Source organism: Hirundo rustica, chromosome 6 (genome assembly GCF_015227805.2).
Source record: "Hirundo rustica isolate bHirRus1 chromosome 6, bHirRus1.pri.v3, whole genome shotgun sequence".
Taxonomy (NCBI): Eukaryota; Metazoa; Chordata; class Aves; order Passeriformes; family Hirundinidae; genus Hirundo; species Hirundo rustica.
This window is the reverse complement of record NC_053455.1, coordinates 50,760,424-50,778,268: the sequence shown is the minus strand read 5'-3', so window position 1 is coordinate 50,778,268 and position 17,845 is coordinate 50,760,424. Positions and strand designations below refer to the sequence as shown.

The 17,845-nt window shown below is 35.9% G+C and overlaps 1 protein-coding gene and 1 long non-coding RNA gene across 7 annotated transcripts in view; one reads left to right on the top strand and one right to left on the bottom strand.

Annotated features, from left to right (window-relative positions):
• Nucleotides 1-17,845, bottom strand: part of SOX6 (SRY-box transcription factor 6) — a 363,778-nt gene that overhangs the window by 142,641 nt on the left and 203,292 nt on the right. For all 6 annotated transcript variants that reach the window (XM_058421042.1, XM_058421046.1, XM_058421045.1 and 3 more), the window contains one exon: nt 448-620. In XM_058421042.1, the coding sequence (XP_058277025.1) occupies nt 448-620 (173 nt within the window). The remainder of the gene's footprint in view (nt 1-447; nt 621-17,845) is intronic.
• Nucleotides 287-3,372, top strand: LOC120754044 (uncharacterized). Its single transcript, XR_005701314.1, has 3 exons — nt 287-396; nt 1,691-1,876; nt 3,241-3,372. It is a non-coding gene; the product is annotated as an uncharacterized LOC120754044 (long non-coding RNA).

The following is a 17,845-nucleotide window of genomic DNA, read 5'->3' as shown; positions in this document are numbered from 1 at the left end:
TTTAAAACAAACAAATAATCAAGGAAAACAACCCAACAAAACAACAAGACAAAACAAGAAAAAACAAACTGTCCACAACCTGATCAAACAAATCAAACCTTACTTGTGCAAGGTATTTGAAGGTTTGAGTAAGCTTAAGGGGTTTTGTTTAATTATTTTTTTGTCAAAAAGAGAAAGAGTTAAATAATGGCTATAGTCTGGTTTGTTGGTAACTCTCAAAATTGCATCTCAGTGTACAGAACAAGAACTGTGAAATCTCTCATCCGCTCCTCCCTTTTTTTTTTTTCAGGGTCCTATAATAATTTCTCTTTCAGGAAAAATGTGTAACTTCTGCAGATATTTAAGCTCTTTAACCAAAAAACATGGAAGAAAGCAGCAGGCAGAACAGAGTTTGTGGTGAGTATTCTGCGTGAACCATTTTCACAGGTTTCATTCTTGGAGCCTCACCTGTTCTTGCTGTTGGCGAGCAAGGTCCATTTGCTGCCGTTGCTTTTCAATTTGTGAGGCTGCCAGCTTTTTCTGCTCATCATGGGCAGCCAGGAGCTGCTCCCGTAAGCTGATCAGCTGGGTGATCATAGTAGAGAGCTGTCGCTCTTTTTCTGCCAGGCTTTCTGGTGTACCTAAACGTGGGGGAAAGATGTACTGTAAATATGAAGTAGACAATAGTTACAATGCAATATTTACCACCGACCACCCCCCAAAAAAAAAGGCTAGATCACCAATGTGGTTTTTTTAAACTGCAGCTTGGATATATTTTCTACTAACAAATCTCAAAAGAATGTAACGCATAGATTTGCTGTGCTATAAGCAGGGGAGGCTGTAACAGAAATCGGAGCAGAAAAGATATAGAATACCTCCTTTTTTCTGACAGGGATTTATTCTGTATGAATCCCTGTATCATCTCCATCTAAATCTGCCCACTGTGATAAATACATTCATAGTTTATCTGACATAATTTAACCTCAGTTTATATATTTTCTCTTTTTTTCACTCCAAGTATGTAGAAATGCTAAAAAATAATTTAAAAGATGCTGTTTGGTGGAAGAAGCAGTTTAAGAATTTATTGATCATTTCTCGAAAATGCCCATATATCTGGTAGGCCATTTAGGTAAATGTAAGGTTTGGTTGTGGAATGTCTATTAAAAATGAGCTTTACTTGTCCCCAAGAGAAATGGCTAACCCAAGAAAAGAGCTTAAGAATTTTCATTTAACTTTCAAAGTTTACTCTACAGAGAGCACTTAATTAATATGAAAGTACGGTACATTTATTCTTTGCACTAATGATGCTTAATGGTCTGTTTATGGGTAAATTGCACGGGTCTCATAAGTGGAGAGTACAGGGTCCTTTTCCAAATCAATCTGAAAATATCCTTCTTATACAGGAACATATTACTCTGTTAGAAACAGCAATGTCAGTTTCTATATTTGAGCCATACATTTCCTTTTGTGAGCATCTCAGACTCGTAGCTCTACAAGAGATAATATAAGTACAGGAAGGTAGCAGTTCAAGAATATTGGAAGAGAATCTGAAAGAGTTTTAGAGTGGGAAATGTGATAAATAAAGCAATTTAATGTTGTACAGTAGAATAAAAAATTAGAGAAGAAAACCAAGTCTGTAGTTTGCCACAAAGATACAAGAAGTGGCACAAGAGAGAATATTCTGAAACTTCCTTTCCTCTGTTCACAATAGAGGACTGTGATAAGTCAAAGGACTTTTGAAGAGGAAGAAAATGTGTGAGCAACAGAACCTGGGAGGGAATGGAGAAACTGTCACAAAACTACGACTCCAGCTTCTTCCTAGGAATAAGAGAAGAGAAGAAAGAGGCTGACAGGTTTCATAAGGAGAAGGAAGACAAAACAGGCTCCTGCCAAGAAGGTGACAAATCCAAGATTATCTACTACTTACATTGTGGGGCCAGTATGATTCCTATACAGAATTTCATTTGCAAAAGCAACATACAAGAAAACCTCTCTCTGAAATTACTTTATATGGAAAAAAGGAACTGCATGGCTTAACCCATTCATTCTAAACAAACTGTGAGAAACAAAGGGTACCTCATTTTTTGTACATTTATTAATTGCTTCTAGCAAGGCAAAGTACTGAAAAAGAAACAATTTTTTGTTCACTATTAAGTATCTTAGTTTTAAAAGAGTTTCCAAGAACCTATATTTCCCTACCCTCTAATTCCTAATGTACATCCAGTATACACGTGACACGGGTCTCCAGAAGAACAAAAATGTCTAAATTCTGTTGCAGTATAAATTTTAGAAAGGGTTGTTAGTGACTTCTTTAGACACAAGAGGTATGAGGGATGCATGAAGTTCTGAAGCTGAAGGACATTCTATTACCCAGACCAACTCATTGCAAAACCTTAGTGTGTTACGAGTGGCTGAAGCAATAGAAGAGTTCTGTGCAAAAAAAGGTGTTACAAGACAAAAACAAAATAATTTTTGGAAGTAAGCTTAGGCAGGGTGGTCCGGAAAGTGCCTGCACTGGAAGTACTGCCTTGCCAGGATCCTTTAGCATGACCTGAGCTCCATGCTGACATCTGTTCAATTCTCTGCAACTTCAATATAGACCAATCGTAACCCTCTTAAACTGTGTTATTCGGTCTGAAAGATCTTTCAGTATGGTTCAAAGGTTATCTAGGTGGTTTTGAATTCATTTCCATGGGTAAAAGACTCTTCTGCCAAAGAAAAATTCCCTTGCCTGTTGTGATGAGATCAACCACTCCACCCGCCTATTTTAGAAAGCCAATGGGAAACAACCTGCTGCCTCAAATGATACTTATTGTCCTCCACTGCCACCTGGGAAACAACAGCTTGAGTCTTTCACATCTGTCAAGCATCTTTGGCGTCATAATGCAAGCCCCTGAACTCGCAGTCGTAAAATATTTTACACACCCAAAGCAGATATTAATCTCCCACTCAATTTCCAGATTATTCTGTATAGCTCATACTTGCTTCATAACATGAGTAGATAATCACCACAAAGAGTGCCTGCTAAGGATACAAAATATTGTTGTTTTGTTAGGATTTCACATAACCATTTGATATAGCTGCCACAAGTTTATAGTCATTCTTTTTTTTTCTTTCTTTCCCTGATTTTTTCTGTTCTTATTTAGAAATCCACAGTAATTGTTTTTCTTGCCTTCTCCCTTCCCCAAGAAACACATCTGAAATATATGACGCCATTTAAAGTACTCTGCTCTTTAATTTGTACTCTGTTATATAATCCAGCAACAGAACAGAACTGATGGCCACAAAATGTACACTGTGCTCCTGGAAAATCATGAGACCTCCATGAAGCTGCAGGACACCTAACCGAGCACTGCTTCAGACAAGAGCAAGCACAAGATGGGAATGCTGGTGTATGAACAGTGGCGGGGAGGCGGGGGGGGGGGGGAGCTATAATTTAATTTTAGAGTGGAAAATCCCAACCATTATTTTATAGTTTAAATACCAATAAAAACCAACTTGCTTAGAATGCAGACCAGATTGAACTGATCTGGCTGGGCCAAGAGAGGTCATCAGTAGCTCTGTGCCATCATCATCTGTTTTGCATCCACTTACTGCAGTGAGCAATGAGATTCCTAAACTCATTACCAGTAAATAAAGTTCTGCTGCTGACTGAAAATATCTATAAATAAAATAAAAATACGGCTATCTGTAAAATGTATTTGCCATAAAAACAGATAAAACAAAAAGCTTTGTAAAAAATGAACAGTAAATGTGCCAGCTTCCATAAAATATTATATACCACAGCTCTCTCTCTGTTCTAATCCTATTCTCTTTCTCCAAAGACTGCAGTGCATTTTTTTCCATGGGTCTTCCTTATCCCCAAAACACATCTGTCTTGAGTTTCTCTCAGATTTGTCAGGTGGATCAGTGCTCCCCAGGGCCTGCTCCATCTGAAGTATTTTAATTTGACTAAACACCTGATTTATTTTATCTCTCCAATGAGAAAGGCAGTTTGTCTTAATAGAGCCTGTCAGCCCACAGTCCCGTTCACAGCAATTTACAGGCAGCCAGGGATGCTGGAAAAGAAGAGTGCTGTGATTCTGTATTTTATCCTCCTCCAGAAAGCACCTAAAAGCAGCTATTCACTGCTACTGCATGTGGCATTTTAGAACTGAATTAGCTTTTTATTCAAGTAACTACACTTGTTGTGAATAGCTTATCTGTAAAATTGCTACATTCACTACTGATTTTATTAACCTTTGGCTCTATCACAAAATGGTCTTCAGTTAGGAAAGACCTTTAAAATTGACACATTTTTCTTAGGGGCCTTTATTTCAGTGACTACAGATATACTGAATTTGATCCATTGACTCCCTTTACCATCAGTATTTAAAATTTTGAGTGTTGGTGGGAAACTGATAGTGTTTAAGGACTTCTTTTTAAAATGAGAATGTGTCATTCTCATCAAAAGTTCAGAAAAAAGTTATTATAGTTATATATTATAGACAGTACTTTGGGTATATCCCCACCTTTATGACAGTAATCTGGTTTTAATTTCTCCCTGAGTGCTTATTCTTTTGCTCTTTATTTTGGATTTCAGCACAAATTGAGATAAAATATTCAGATTGAAGAGAGCTAAGCCATCAAAGAGAACTTTTGACTTTTTGAAATTCTGGTCATAGGTCAATCTAACCAGGAGACAGAAAATAGAAAGCAGCTATAAATCTGCTGAAAAAGAGAAAAGAGTGGAACTTGTGGTCGAAAATTACATTTAGAAAGAATTCTGCTTGTGGCAAAACTCTATCTTTTAAGACCAATTTTAATACTACACGATTTCCGGTATATAAAGTAATAAAAAAAGTATCATGTATCTTACACTGCATTTAATAAAAATCATAAACCCCATCCTGCATTTTATCTGCTTGGATTTCTTTAAATATTGCAAAGGAAAAAAGAATTAAGAAGAATTGAAATTTAAATTTGGTTTTACTAAAACTGGTATGCTGTAAGTATAGCTATACAATATATCTATAGTTCCTGTATCAATCACTGGTTTACCACCTTTGAATGCTCCTGTTACGTTTTACGACCTATTCAGTCTATATACAAATGCAGCTGCACGTCAGCAGATACTGGAGGCTTCTCAATGTTAAATTTCTTAAAGTCCTTGTGGCAAGCTGTCCTGAGGTAGAAGCAGTGTAATAACTGCTGGTAGGAAAAAAAAGAAACAGGCATAGCAAAAAATAGACTTCTAGGCTTACATAGCATAATTTAAACTAACCTCTCTGACACTCAGGAAAAGAAAACTAGATAAAACCACATATTCTGTCAGGTGAATAAAAAACAAAATACTGGAGTCATAGATAAACCAAAAAATTTTGTAGGCATGATCTATAGCTTGATAAAGTAGGGTTCTTAGCTGTGACACAAAATTACTGCGGGTTCTTGAATGTGTCTTAGTGTCCTAACATGTACATAAAGTAAAACACTGCCAATCAGAGGTTTTTATGCCTGGTTTGTTAATGTTTCTGAAGTGCTTTGAGATCTTTGTATGGAGTCGCTACACAGCTGCAAAGCATTATTGGTTCTCTCAAATTCTGTGATTAGTGTAAAACACGACAAATATCAGCCTTGTTTATGCACTACATCTAAACTAACTTTTGCTCCATACACTTACAGGAAATACAAATTAATAAATCAAGAATGATTACTCCTGTTAAGTTTCTAGAACAAACACATTGTATGACTTTTATGAAATCAGGAGGCAGTAATGCAAGACAGAAGTGTGGACTTTGCCAGAAACTAAGTAGGACTTTAAATCAGACAACTGCAGCTCCTAAGTATCATCAGCCAAAACAGTTCAACCAACAATCAAAAGTGATTTTAAATCAAGTTAAGCAATTTCAACTTTTTTTTCCTTTTAAAAAAAAAGCCTTTGTGACTCAATCCCTCTGTTATATTGGAGGGGATTTTATTATTTTATCGACATTGTTTGAAAAGAAAGCAAAAACACAGTGCTAGACATAAAAGAAAATGTATTTGATCTTAGCTTCCCAGAGATAACCTGGTTAAACCATTCTGTCTAACACTGCAGTCTGCAGCACACATCAGATGGGCTGTGATGTTTCCACTTCACAGACTCTGTCCAGCATTTAGCATTTACCCTTTTTTGATTGGGTCACCTTCTAAATGCCACAAAATAGGGCAGCAAAAGTCAACAAGTATAAACAGGAAAAAACAGAAGAAAGTAACAATCTAATGGAAGGGCTTCAGAGATAAAAGTCACTTTGTGAGGGCTGCCTGACTAGGGAGCCCCCTTGCCATTGCAACAGCATCTAATTTGAGTTCTAACTCCAGCAGCAGTTTAAAAAGCTTCCACTCTAAAGGGCCCCAAGTGTATCATAAAGATAAAGCATTTCAGTAGAAAACAGCCACAAAGACCTCTATTATCTTATCAGTCTTTGGTTACAACAGCTGAACCAATATGACTAAGTTCTGAATGACTTTTTTTTCTCCCCTTCTTTTTATAACACTAGAATACTGGAATTTCTTTATTTCATGATCAGTTAGCAATTGTTGGTGTTCCCATATGCTACTGTCCCATTCTCAGTCAATAAAAAGTTTTATAAATGCTCCCATTGTGCTTTGCAGCATCCCGGTGCAGAAAGCAGCACAGTGAACACATCCAGCATGCAAAACACACCGGATAGCTTCTCTCGGGAAGGTGTAAGATCCCTCCCCTCAAAATTATTCTGCACTTTCAGCTTTGAGTAAGGAAATTTTATTGCCCTATGTCCACAGAGAGTAATGGGAATTATTATTAAGAACTACTGAAAATATTCTGTAGAGAAAAATATGTCAGATTTTGAAAAACATAAAAGAGTTTAAAATTAGTTATACTTTATGAGAAGGATGAAAATGCTTTACTGATAATCCACAAGTTTTTTCCTAATTCCATATGTACTAAAACTCACACGTTGCAGCAATTTCTTACGTGGAAGCAATTTGAAACTCATATGATTTGCAAAACAGCAGACCTTTAAAACAATCCTATGCTTATCACGGTCCTATCTTTTTTAAGTTTGCCAAAAAGCCGAATAGCTGAGTGAATATGAAATATTCAGCAAGGCCTTGCTGACCCTTCATTGTCACAGGTCACTGTGCCCACAGACAGCTGAGGGCAAGGAGAGGGACCCTCCATCCGCACAGCCACCTCGCTGGCTTTGGGTGAGCTGAGCTCACAGCCAGTACTGGGGTCCTGCATCTGTTGTTCTCAGCCTTGGCTCATCCCAAGGCTTTCATCCAGCCCACACGTGCAGATCTGTGTCTGACGCTGAGCTGGGCAGAGCTGCCCTCACAGGCACCTCTGAGTGTTCAGGCTCAACTGAGCCCTATCCAACCACATGAAGTGTCCTGCTCTGTTGTTTTTTTCCCTTCTCAAAAGAATTTGATGGATTTATTCCTTCTTTAAAAGTCACAAATCACACAACCATTTATTCTGCATTAAAAACGTGTCACAAGAATGTCTACAGTAATCCACCTGAATATTTCCCCTAAAGATTTGCCGTCACCTGCGGCAGGTTTACTTACCATAGTATGTCCAGCAAATTCTTGTGCCTTAGCTTTGCTCCTCCAAATAACAGTTTTTTTCTGATGTGTTCACTGTACTTTTTGCTCTTGCATGGTTTCTTAGCAATATCTTACATTCAGAGGTTTTCTTCCTTGACTGCTTTTCGCAATAGTTCCAATCAAAATAAACCAATACATTCAAAATGAAGACACTGCAGTGACTGGACCAACAGAAACCGCTCCCAAGTTTTCTCAAACAGCTCCAGAGCTGTCAAAGCAAGGTGCTAGGCAAAGGTTTGGACTAAGTTCCTGCTCAGCCCATGGACCAGCACTATGAAACTTTGCACCATTTTTAGCAACGTGGTGAATCTACAGTTGAGTCCTAAAATGTAATCCACGTCAGGAATGCAGGAAAGAATGTGATGTTAGCCAGAGCTTCAACCTCCCCTCCTTCAAACTGGTGCCCAGCAAAAAAGCAGAATTCCAACAAATCTCTAAGACTCCATACTTCCTCTCACACACATGAAAAGAAGGACTCTGTCTGACATTAGCCTTAGAGGACTTTAAATATGTTTAGAGATTTTGTAACTATCTTACAGATAAAATTCTATTTTACTATTGTCTTCTATTTTAGAAAATAAATTTAAAAAATAAACAAACCCCACTTTCGCTCATTTCTTAAAATGTCTCTCAAATTCGGAAGAAGTAAATTTACACTCTAAATTATATTAAAAGTACACACTAAGGGTTAATTCATACATGTGCATGTGGAGAGAAGATAATGATTTTTTGAATAAATTATTTGTAGGGGTTTTCAGCAGCAAATAGAGATTTGGTTGTAAATGGTTTCGTGCTTTCAGAGGGTTTAGAAGAGCTTCATATATACTCAATATGAGCTGTTCAGAGTCTGTGTAGGAAAAATGTGATATTGCTGGATATAAACAGAGAAATGCATAGTATATATTTTCAACTAAAAACTCATAGCCAACTGGTTCCTGTTGAGTTAGAATATAATGATATAGCAAGAGGCCACAGGCTATGAGTAATCTGTACAGTGATACAAACACTAAAATAAAGAGAAAAATTAGTAATTTTGGTTTGTTAAATGAGTAGACTGTAGCCCAGGGCATAGCACATCAAAATAAAATTTACATGGTGGTGTTATATAGAGAGCAAAATTCACATTATTAATATTATTGTTGTTTCTAATACTCGATGCCGATGCTTTTAAAATTTAAAAAAAAAAAAAATTACAAATGAAAGTAAAGATGGATCATCCATTTAAGGCACTCTCTCAGGATTTGAGAGCTGAAAAAATATCCTGACCTTCGGTTTCAGATTTTCCCATTTAAATACAAATGACAGTACTTCCCTAGATCATGGAGGGGGAAAGGGAGGAGGATGTTACGCAGAGGATAGCAACCATAAAGAATACAAACTGTATTTGTGGGCCACATAATAGACAGAAAGAGTATATTAGAAAAATTAAAAAAAAAATACAAGAAGCATTGAAAGTGAAATTACAAATAAAACCAACAAACAAAATCTAACCATCATTTACTTATACACCAGTTCCTCCTCTGTAGAAGAATCCACACTGAGATATCAGGAACTGTGATAATAAGAATAATGTCATAAGAATAAATGTCATAGGATTAACAAACTTTCAGTATCAGAACCATCTCTGTGCAAACGTCCCACGTGGAGGATGTTTACCAGCTTTTCTTGGGGACATTATTATTATAAGTGAGAAAAGCACAAGATTTGTTTTGTTTTCCCTGTCAGAACACACATTAAGCACAAGCAAAAATAGCAGATCAAAATAATGTCTTTCTCAAGAAGAAGAGAGTCATAAACATGGTTTAAAAGTTAAATCCTTTAATTTTCTTATTTGCAAGAGCTGTAAAATTAACTTCAACTCAATAATCCTACTAGGATTTAAATTTTCAAGTAGCAAAACAGGGGAAGTCTCAGAGAAATGGAGACATCCAAAGCTTTTCCTTCTGATAAGAGGACACAAGTATTAAATACCAGAAAAATCAAGTTCCATAGTAATTATTATGTTCACAATTCTTCATTACACTGGAATTATCAACTCAGCAGGTGTAATTCTCTCTTGTAGATCATCTACACATACATGTAGATCAAAACCTTCAATAGAAACACCCTGTATTTACGATGGCATGAGAGCTGATCCACATGTTCCCGTAAACATTAAGTGAAGCCCATTTTTCACCTTCCCTATTATTTTATCGTTGAACCTGGCCCAAAACACAGGGATATTTTCATCAGTTTTGGCTGAATTTTGTAATTATCTAAGGACTAATAGCAGACTTGTCAAATAGAAGTCAAAAAAAAGTGACCTCAGTTTCTAGAAAACTCACTATATTAGGCTTGTAGAAACATTACTAAAATCCCAGGTTTAGGTCTGAGACTGCTTTTTCCTGACAGCATCATTTGGCATAAAAAACCATGTACTTAGTATTAGCCATTTTAAATGCACTTTCTGACTGAACTCTCTCCATGAGCTGTTTATAGTTTAATGTGAAACTACAGATGTAAAACTGAGAATGAAGTGCTTACACTGAGAAATACTGCCCAACATTTTACACCAGCTTCTGAGGAATTCCAAAACAAGGGCTTTTTCTTTTTTTCACACATTATTTTTTTTCTGGATAATTTTTTCTATTTTTATTTTTCTCTTCTGATCCCTAATCATTTTCTGAATGAAGTTCTGCTGCACTAGTAGTCTCACTGTATCCTAATTAAATTAAGCAATGTTTTAGATGTTTAACTTCAATAGAAACTCCCTAAATTTCATTTCCAGAACAGAAGAAAAAATATTTTAGTTCTAATACTTGCAGCTGTGCCTTGATGGGGAGGATTGAATCTATGACTATTAACCCATCTCTAATATTCATATAAAACACTACAATAAAATAGGTGATAATTTTTGTAACATCCTCTTTTAGATGTGAAATGAGTTTTTATTGATTTTTTTTTTCTTATATACAATCATAGGTAGTGTATTCTTCAGAATTACAAAGAATTTTGTCATCAATTGATGACAAATTGATGACAGTCTGGAATAAGTAGGACCTTATCAAGTAACACGAAAAGATTGGGAGTTTGCTGAAGAAATTTAGATGGAAAATTTCTGGGTTTGAAATTAACTGTTCTTTCCTAACACACAGCTTTATAAAAGTAATTTTGTTTCCATATTCAATTTCAGTTTCAACAGGTGATTTCTGGGTGCTATTGATCTTATTTTTTCATTTTGTAAACATGATAGAATTTCAAAATATGTACAATTTTTCATTCTTTTAAAAATAGTATTTCTTCCCATGAAAGTGCATAAAAGCACTTATTTGGAAGGAAGAGCTCTCCAATTAAAACTTGTATCTTCAATCATAGGGATAAAGTGAATATCTGTGCTATCTAATCTTATTCTGGAAAGAGACTTGTATATGTGCATGCATAAAAGTGTCTGGAAGGAAGCTGAGTTTAGAGGAAGTTCACTTAATGTCTCATTTGATGAGTATAGTTCAGATGAATTAGATGACATTAATTTCCTTACCTAACAGGAGCTAGTTACTTGTGATTTCTGTAGCTGATTATTTGGCTTTCATTAAAAAAGGTTCATGATGTAAAATAAGCTTTTTGGGGGTATTTTCAGTCTTCTCTATTGTCTAAACTATGGATTCATAATGAAAGATAAAAAAGAACTATATGTTTTAAGTTTTCAATTTTAAAGAGCAAGCTACAGAAAAGGAGGGCTTTTTTTTTTTTTCTCTTTTTTTCTTTTTTTTTCCCCCTTCTCTTTGTCACAGTCTTTGCAGAAATAATGGGATTCTTCTCTTTAAATAGTGAGGAACACTTTAAACTTTAACATCTACAAATCCCTAGGGTGATGGCAAGGAAAGGGGAGAGCTGAACTTTGTGCAGCTTTTGTGTGTAATTCTGCAGCTGTGCACATGCAAATCAGGTGGAAAAAAACCACATCTCCTCACTGTGTGGGGATAATCCAGTTTTAAGGAACTCAATGCAGTGGAGCTGACCCACCTGTGTACCAGTAAGGGCTGCCAGAACAAGGATAGGAATTAGTACTTTTCTCTATAGGTGCAAGAAGTGTAGAAATCTTTTCCATAGGTGCCACTGCAGCTTTTCTATGAAAAGGCTAATTGATTTACATATTTACATATAGGACTCAATTATCTGGGCTCATTTGTCATGAAGGTAGCTCTGAAGATAACACACCAAAACACTCCAAGAACCCGGTTTCTTTCCCCATACTGAAAAGTTTAACCCAAATGCATTTCTTCTGCTGCATCCAGAATGCACAATATACACAGGAGAGGAGATGTACCCCTGTGAAATATACTCTGACTTCTGATGTCTTGCAGTTAATTCTTATATCTTGTTAAATAAGTTACTTCCATGAGTTCTTAGTTAGTAATTATTAACTACACAACTCTGAAATGTCTAAATATAAATATAAGGAGTATTAGTACTGCAAGATTAATATACTTTAAATATAAATTTTAATTTTGATCTTAATTACATGTTCATCTTTCATGTCTTACAAATACAAACAAGTATATCAATGAAAAACTTATATTTGCCTCTGAAGATTTTTATTGCCTCTGGTGATAAGTAATGAAGAAGCAAAGTTTATTGCAAAACAAGGACATTAGCATAGCCTGTCTATCATAAAAGCTGTAAAGAAGAAACTTCCTACCTCATCTGAAAAGAGACAATTTAGTCAAAAGCCTTTGATATGTATGGAAGAGCAACAACATTTTGTACATTTAGAATGTGCCCAGAGAAGTGAGTTGAAGGATTTACACTCATTTCAGTGGGCTTTGGAAGAGGTCCATTGATATGATCATTAATAATGGCATTAGGTGGCAGCTTCAGGCTTATAAATCTGAATATTATTTTAAATTTAGTTCATAATCAAAGAGTTGTAAATTGAAAGTGCTACTTATCTGCTTCACACAACCTAACCATCTGTAAGACCAATTGGGTAGAGCGTATTAATTCTATAAATAAGAATTATTATGTCTTTTGAAATAACCACAACTTCTTTGAATGGGTATGAGAAACAAAAACCTAACAAGTAAACTATTCTCTTGTTCCCTGAAGGTTTATTTTATAAATAAATAATCAAATCAAAATAATGCAATCCAGAGCAAATTAGAATTCTATGACCAGCTTGCTGTGCTCCTGTAAATAAGCTACAAAATTATCAGACAAATTTTCTAACTAGAGAAAAACCTTCTAAATCACATTAACAGAGCACAAAGGGGGTGGCCTACATTTGCAGACTGATGTTCCAGATGTATTCCAAGAGTGTTCTGAAATAATTATACTTTAACCACAAGCAGGAGTGCATTTAGCCAGATGGTTCTCAGAAGCAACTAAAAGTGCAGACAGAACTTTTCTTAATTCAGTTTGTTTGTATACCTAGTTGATCACAAACCAAAACATTTAGCACAGCCCTTTACTACAGAGTCTTTGGTAATTAAGTTTTTCACAGTCCCAACCCAGAGTGGTATCATGGGGTTTTTTGTGCTTCCATAGGTATTCTACCACTGAAACAGGATCACTCAGAAAAACATAAACACTGCCTGCTCAAAAGTCTTAATATAATCCAATATTCAAAGACACAAATTTAGCAAAACTTTAAGCACAGTGTTATGATTCACAATAAATCTTGAAGCACTGGGAATATGTAGGAAATATACCAAGATGTTTTGAATTCCACTACAACAGCATTCTAATTCAATATATTATAAATAGACCTGGGATATATTAAAGAAATCAGGATCCTCTGTTTGTTTCTCTCTCCTTAAGACAACTTAATACTGTCCAGGTTGCATTTTCATTATTTTGTTTCCACAGCAAACACAATTGCAGCAGTATTTTTCCTTCCTAACAAGACACACAAACAAAATAAGAAGACACACAAAACTGGAAGAATAAGCAGAAGCAGGGAAAACAGATTTTCAAAACCAACTGAGACTACTCTCAGTTGGTTTTGAAAGCCAATCGTCATCTAAATGTCCTGTTTTAAAAAAAATTAGTTTAGTCTGGAAGAACACACCTATTGCAACTCGATGTAGTGTTTCTGACATTTTTCTCAGAAGTTACTTCAGCTAACTGATGCCAAAATAATGTCAATTTAAATGAAAGCTAATTGTGAGGCCAAAGTAATTTTGAACTTAAGCAATGTATTTTGTGCTTATTTTCTCTCCATGAATTGTAAATAAATTTTAAATCAAAATTTCAATCTCTTTGCACCTGCAAAGATCTCAGGTACTTTTCCAAGGGGTTTCTCAGATTTAGGTGTCTCTGGGCCAGGTTTTTTTAAGAGATTTAGGGCTCTTACTATTGCAGCTATCCCTATGGTCATGTTTTCAAAAATATCTGATGCATCTAAGACCCATTGACTCACGTGACATCTTAAGCTATTTTGAAAAATGAAATAAATGTGTGTGACTCACATAATATTATCTTTAAAGTTTTCAATTAATTCAATCCTGATGTGTTTCTTTCCACAACCGACACTACAACCATGGAATGTCTTTCTAAACTATGCTGCTGGCTCAAAGTTTTATATAGGTTCAAGGGCAGAGTGGACAGGTATTTGGAAGAGGGAAGAGGAATCTATTTGACTGCTTCAAAACACACAAAGCCCACCAGGATCTGGAAATCCCTGGAAATTATTCAGAGGTAGAGATAATATTAGCGCAAAAGTAGAATTTTTCCCTGTTCTTCCTCATTCCTGTGTCTACATTTATGATTACTCCTGAAACCAAATGGGTATTTTGCTGGTTTTTTCTTCTTCATGCCAAAGATGTCCTTCCTATTTTTTTTTTTTTTTCTGAATTCTTTTGCAGTGACTCTAGACCTTCAAATACAGTACTGGATTACTTTTCTATTAAGATTTGTTTTCCATCTATGGAAATTCACACCTATGGATCAGCCAACTCTCTTTCCTTAACCATGCCACACCAACTAGTGGACATGAGAACCTGGATCTGTGTGATGGTCTTTACACCTTGGGCTTAGGGCTGACAGATTTTGGTCAAAAATTGCTCACTTTGAGTTTCATATGGGTAATAAACTTAGCACAAAATACTTTTCAACTGCATCCTTACAGTAACTTCCTAAGTATAACCAGCAGTATATTTTGGTGTTTCAGGATAGTAAAATAAAGAGAAATATAAATAGAAATATTGTTGAGAGAGTGCTGAAGGACTTGGGATGTTTAGATATCACTTTCTAGAACTCAGCAGCACTTTGGTAACTTCCAAGTGGCATGCATTCACTTACAAATTTTCAATTTCCTCCTTGGAGCAATAGCTTGATATGCCATAGCAAAGATAAGGTTTTTCTGCTCTAGACCTTAAATTTCCTTCATTTAGGGGACATCAGAAGCCTGCAGTAAAGCAAAGCCTGCAGCTACAGCTCTATCATGGACTCAAAATATTTATGGAAAGACCTCTGGATAAGACAACCAGCTTGCACAAGAGGATGAATGAATACAAGAGAATACATTAAAATGCATTTACAAGGCAATACTCTCACACACTCTCTCACATTTCTTTCCCTATGCAAAAAAAAGAACTCATTATTGCTTTAGTTATTAATTTAGTTTAGGAAGGAGCAACCCTCAGTTGCTTAACCAACTTCACAACTGAGCACCTGCTATGATATAGCTAACACTGACAAAAAAATAGCACTACTATGTCTCAAAAAACCTGAATGAGTACAGATGGCAAAAGCATTACATAGTTTACCAATTAACCTTTTAATTCTTACAGTATCTTTTAACCATTTCCTATCTTCTAGCTGTCAATCAAGAGCATTAAACAAATATCATATATTCAATTCTTGAACTGCAGAAAATGAACTCTTTCAAAACTGAGTCTGTGAATGTCATCATTTTGAACAGAAGCGGCAGTCTCAGCCTTGGGAGTGGTGATGCCAGCTGGTCTGTAATGATCTGACTTTGATAAGTGAGGAGCAGTGCTCTCCCTTAACAGATCACAGAAATGGAATAGCTTGGGTTGGAAGGGACCTCAGAGAACATCCCATTCCAACCTCTCTGCCATGGGCAGGGACAACTTCCAGTAGAGCAGGTTGCTCAGGGCCCCATCCAGTTGTGCTGTAAGTGTTGGAGTGAGCCTTTTGGAAGGAACAATCTTGTCCTTTGTGAAGACTATTTCATTAAAACAAGTTAAAACCCATTCATTTTCAATACATCAATCTTCAGTTTTCCCTTACTTCCAAACTTGAACTTTAGAAAAATTCCTATGTGTTCAATGTATTTGAATATTTTACGTGGACCTAGATGTCATAATGTGAATTTTTTATGGCAGATTGAGCTGGTGAACAATTAACACCTATATTCTGTCATGGGTTATTTGCTGCTGATCACCATAGCCCTTCAGTAGTTGCAACTATAGTTCGGAAATGAGCTTTTCTCAGAGGTTTTGAGTACACATGAAGAGGACAGGAAGAGGCAAAGTGGGAGAAGAACCTCATCTAGCTATTAGGTTAACTGAACTTTAGCTATGTGTAGAGACTGACTGTGATTTTTCCAGGTCAGCAGAGGGAGAATTTTCATTGTGCCTCACTCTGAACACCAAGCGCTGATATCTGTCTGCTGGTGGGATATGTTTTCTGAGAGTATGCAGAGACACAAAGTGTCTTTATCAATCACTGCTATCTTGAAAAGTGTCAGACCTTGAACTTGATAGGATTAGGTATTTCTTTTTAGGAAAACCCTTATCCTTCAGAAATGGGCACCCTGTCTTTGGCTGAAGTCTGACTGGCACGGAGTTACACTGTATAACCCCTGTGAGGGAAAGACAGCAACAGAAAAAGAAAAAAGAAAAAAGAAGAAAAAAAAAAATCATATAAGACGGTCAATTTAATACAACCTGAAGTAGAAAACCACTATTCTATACAGCCCCTAAAAAAACATCCACAGTCATCCTGCAACTCTTGCAGAATCCGAACAATCCATAAGCAAATGTGTCATGGCACCAAAAGGAGTGAAGGTAAAACTTTCTAATAGAAGTCAGTTCTTACGAAATCTGGAAAAAATAAACCACAGAACAGCTATGCCCATTTAAGTTTCTTGACCTTCCTCAATAAACCTGTTCTTCTGACATTACCAACTGAGATTTGATATCTGTAAATTTCCCCACATTTAGAACAACTTATTCGTGTAAGCCTACATTAAATACCTGTATACACTACACTGACTTCTTAAATCTTGCAATCTGAGGCTGCTACCTGCAATTAGAAAATTTTGGTTTAGTATCTGTACAAAGGGTGCATTTCAGCTTTCAGGGAGAGCTACACACTTACATCAAGGATCAAATCCCATAATTAAATTTCAAACTACAGTCAACTATAAATAATTTTCTGATCTCAGGGGTTAGAACTGGGATCTTATGTCAGGAGAATACTTAGGGGGCATATATCAATCCACAGTACTTCCGAGTCAAAACAAATGCGAAAGATCTATCTTCACGCATAGTAGTGTGTTTAAAAATGTCAGAAATGTCAACCGCTTACATACTTTCATATTATCCCTAATTAATACAAATTGCATTTAATTTCACATTTAGTAAAACATATTGCTGCCCAAAATAAGGACTATAATTTTTATCAGCAATTATTATTACTGATGTATCAACACAATTATTTAAATTCAATGTATATAGAGGCAGAATCCATGCAAGCATTTACAGTTTTTGTTCCCTCTGTGTTTCTTCACTAATTTTTGTGGTTTGGAGCTCCTCCAGATGCTGTCTCTGACTTTGTGGTTTTGTATTTGAGATCCCATCTCCTGATTCATAGCATTCCTTGATTGACAAACAGATTCAGATATGAAAACAAAGTTACCTGTATATAATCTGTGCCTGACAGCTGCACTGCTGAATTTCCCTTTCGTGGTGAACATACTGTTTCAGATTTGACTCCTTTCTTGGGTGCCCAAGTTACTGTGTTCAGTAATCTATTCAGTAACTGGTGACATATGTGATCTCCACACTGCAAGTTGCACTTCAGACTCATAGAATTTTCCTCTAGTCCCTCCCTATTTATAAACTAAATTATTTTGAAAGAACATTGGGTTTTGTATTTCCAAACTGCTGTGCCTCCTAATTGAATGCAGAAAACTTTCAAACTATTTTCCATCAGAAGCCCACTTTTTTTCTGATTTTAATGCACAATATAATACCTTCATTGGAAGATTAAAATTGTTTTACTAGAAGCAAAACCCGTTATTATATGC